Source organism: Nannospalax galili, unplaced genomic scaffold (genome assembly GCF_000622305.1).
Source record: "Nannospalax galili isolate Female #2095 unplaced genomic scaffold, S.galili_v1.0 scaffold50, whole genome shotgun sequence".
Lineage (NCBI taxonomy): Eukaryota > Metazoa > Chordata > Mammalia > Rodentia > Spalacidae > Nannospalax > Nannospalax galili.
Genome location: NW_008328749.1, coordinates 1,624,343 through 1,627,939, shown reverse-complemented (window position 1 = coordinate 1,627,939; position 3,597 = coordinate 1,624,343). Strand labels below are relative to the sequence as shown.

Sequence of the window (3,597 nt, the reverse complement as noted above, 5' to 3'; positions counted from 1 at the left end):
GTATGAAAAAAAAAAAAGTTGTGCTGTAAAGTATTCCTTGAGAAATGTTTATAATTCTATGAGAATGTAAATAGTTTCACAGGAATTGTTTTCCAGTTAGAATATTCTAACTTAATTGCAGCGCAGTCTCTTTAATTTCTTGTTCATTAATTTTTAACTAACTTCATAAAAGAATAAGAATAAAAAAAATCCCTCTGGGTTTTAGTTAGCTTCATTTATTTGTGGAAATTACATTTTATTGCAGCCACCGACATACTAAAATCTTGGGGTTTTTTCTTTGAATAATACAAAAGAACTTTAAGTTATAAAATAAATCATTTCCTGCTCTATAGCTTTTCCTTATCATATACTAATTACACATAAAATGGGTTTCATTGTGGCATCATAGTACACGTACAGGATGCAGTTTATCGTATTCACCTATTGCCTCTCTTGTCAGGCCTACTGATCCCTTTCTCCTTCTATTCCATCCTCCATCTACTCTCTGTCTTTTAAATATTTTAATTATAAATTTTCTTCATTCTGAAGAATATATATACAATGAGCAATTAGAATTACTCACAGGAGCATGAGCAACTTACCAGCAGTTACACCACTGGAGAAAATGCCTCTCTTTAAGAGGTGTCATTGTGTAATGGTTAGCACTCTGAAAATGTCTGGCTCTTGGTAATCATGAATGGCCAACAGCTCTTCAGGGAGGTTGGGGCCTTGTGAGCCCTTCCCTGCTCCCTGATGGAATGCTGAACGGCCCCATCTTGTTCCCATCTTGTGCAGGTAGTCAGAGTCACTAAGATTTCAAGAATGTAAAGGCTATGTTCTGCCTGAAAGACATTTTCACAAAGACTTCAAGACACAAGGATAGCATGAAATAATTCAAAAGAACTGTTACAGTTTATAGATTTTACCATTCAAACCTATAAGCAGTCAAAATTAAGCAAAGAAACTAGCAAGGTGATATCTTCTTTTACTTGCCAATTTAACTCTTCCTCCAGAATAAAAGCATTGGATAAGAATACTTTGTTTTCAATAGAAAAGCAAAACAGACAAAAAGATCTCTGCTTTGATTGTTTTTCTTGTTATTTCTCACTATTTATTTTTCTGTGACTCCTCAGGCTGCAGAGGTGCAAAACCAAGGACAGAGAGCAGTAAGTTTTCTTTAATTGTTTCTATCAGAAACATTAACGACGAAGTATAACAATCTGCAAAGGACAATAACTTCCATCAATAAAGCGAATAAATGGCTGATCTCCACGAAATAATCTAGTATCCTTTGATAATGAAAGACACCACTTGAGCAAAAGATAATATGGGTCAAGCTGGATGTTCATCTGAAATTCTTTCTGGAACAGCCCAAATCTTGAATGCTTGATTTTCATGTATACTTCGCCCCTGAGACACTCTACAGATTTAGCATCAAGAGAAAAAGGAACAAAAGTAAAGCTAAAGTCTCTCATGTCCACTTTGTAAAGCTCAGCTGGGGAATCCTCCTTTTCCCACTCATCTGTGAATACTTTTCAGGGGCTTGTATTAAGGGCTCCTTTTGTTCCAAAATGTCTTTGGATGAACACATTTAAATGTTTCCTTTTATGGGAAATGCTTGCTTTGCAGTATGACTTTGCTATTTCATTTATATTGACATGCAAAGTGTCCTAAGAATTTTATATGACTGCAATTTTATTTACTTTTACTTGACAGAACTAAATAAAAATAGAAAAATTTCTTAGCTGACCTTTAGTGGAGAAAATTAAGCTAAGTTATTTTTAATTCAAAGTTTCTAAATTCAGAAATCTTTCCACATTTTATTATTCTGTTATAAAACTTCCCATCTCCTGCCTACTACTTAAATAAAATTTATGAACAATTACAAGTGTGACAAGGATGAATCTCTGTGTCTCTGCATGTCCTGTGTGCTTGTATGCATTTCAGAGTTCTCTGTGACTCTTTTTTAGGTGTAATTTTCTAGGTATTTTATTAATATTCAATGTTTATTCAGTAATCTCCGTTATGCCATATTTCTAGTATGACAAAACTCATTTTACATTATTGATTATCTAATACCTTCAAATCAAATGTTATGTTTATATTGGTACAAATAATTTTTCACACTATCAGAAATCATAAATTGAAAGGGAAATGTGCATATCCATAGCTCATAAAATAATAATTGCTGGATTCCATACTTCCAATGTTGTATTTACTCAGTATCAAATATTGCATTGTTTCAAAAACTGCTGAATTAAGATGTGTTTGCATTTTGAACAATACCAACCATTATTCCTAATTTGCTCTTTTTACAGTGCCATGGAAAGGAAGAATACTTGTATAATCAGAAAAGAGTTCTGCAAATCCCAATTCAGTCTGTGCTGAACAGCAGTCCTCATTATGAGCCCAGTTACTACCAGCACAGAGCATCTATGATAGTGAACCCATACAAGTTTTACCCATATTTTGTAAAACTACTTCTGCTAAGGCCACCCATCCAAATTGTCAAATGGCAATTCCTACCAAATATCCCCCAGCCTGTTACAGCACCTTATCCCATTCCACACCCACAATTTCTTGCCATTCCTACAAAAGAAAATCAAGATAAACCTGCCATCCCTGCCACTTCTCCCACCCTTGCTAGCCCTGCCTTCAGTACCATGGCTCCTGCTGAGCCTACACCAGCTCCCACAGTTGAACCAGTGGTGAACACTGTGGTCAGTTCAGAAGCTTCTTCTGGGTTCATCAACAATTCTGAGACTTCCACAGTCCTGACATCTTCACCTGTGGCATAAAAACACTAAGGAGGCATCAAAGAATATAATACAGGTAAATAATCAATAACTAAAACGAAGAACTCAGACAAACTAGCAAGGATTTAGCTACACAATCACAAATCTAAAGTCATACAAATATTAGTTAAACTGTGTTTTGGAAGCAGGCAATAAGCTAGTTCGAACTGTCATTTCAAATAAATATAGCATTGATGAGCTTGATTGTTTCCATAAGAAATGAAAAATAATGTATTTTTACAAAATAAAGAGAATTTGTTTTTAGAGGGCTTTGTTTTCTTTTGTTTTGTTTTGTTTTCGAGACAGGGTCTCCCTATAGCCTGAGCTGGTCTGAACTCCACACTGACCTCAGTCTCTCAGAGATCTATCTGCCTTCACCTCCTGAGTGCTGAGATTAAAGGTGGGCACCAGCACACCTGGCTGAGAATCTGTAGCTTTATCAAACATTTTTCCTGACAATTAGAATACTCTTTGAATCTATTAGTTTTATTTCATCCCTATGTATGCACAAACTATAGCAGTAAAGTAAAAATTGGCACACTGTAATGGTTTTGGTCAAAATGATCAAAATGAGTTTTCTTAGAGCATGTTATCTGCTATAGCCAGATGTAGTAGTAGACCTGTAATCCCAGTTGCTATGGAGGCTGAGGCATGAGGATCACAAATTCAGTCACCACTTGGACTAAAAATGGAATTCGAGACCAGCTTGAAAATTTTAGCAAAACCCTGTCTCAAAATTTAAAAATGAAACTAAGGTTGAGTATATTGTTCAGTGTAGAGTGCTTGCCTAACATATGTGAGGCCTAAGTTCACTTTCCTGTAT

The 3,597-nt window shown here is 35.3% G+C and overlaps 1 protein-coding gene across 1 annotated transcript in view; it reads left to right on the top strand.

Annotated features, from left to right (window-relative positions):
* Window positions 1-2,777, top strand: part of Csn3 (casein kappa) — a 5,206-nt gene extending 2,429 nt beyond the window's left edge. The window contains exon 3 of the mRNA XM_008829590.1: window positions 2,298-2,777. Coding sequence (XP_008827812.1) covers window positions 2,298-2,777 — 480 coding nt within the window. The remainder of the gene's footprint in view (window positions 1-2,297) is intronic.
* The last annotated feature ends 820 nt before the right edge of the window (window positions 2,778-3,597 follow it).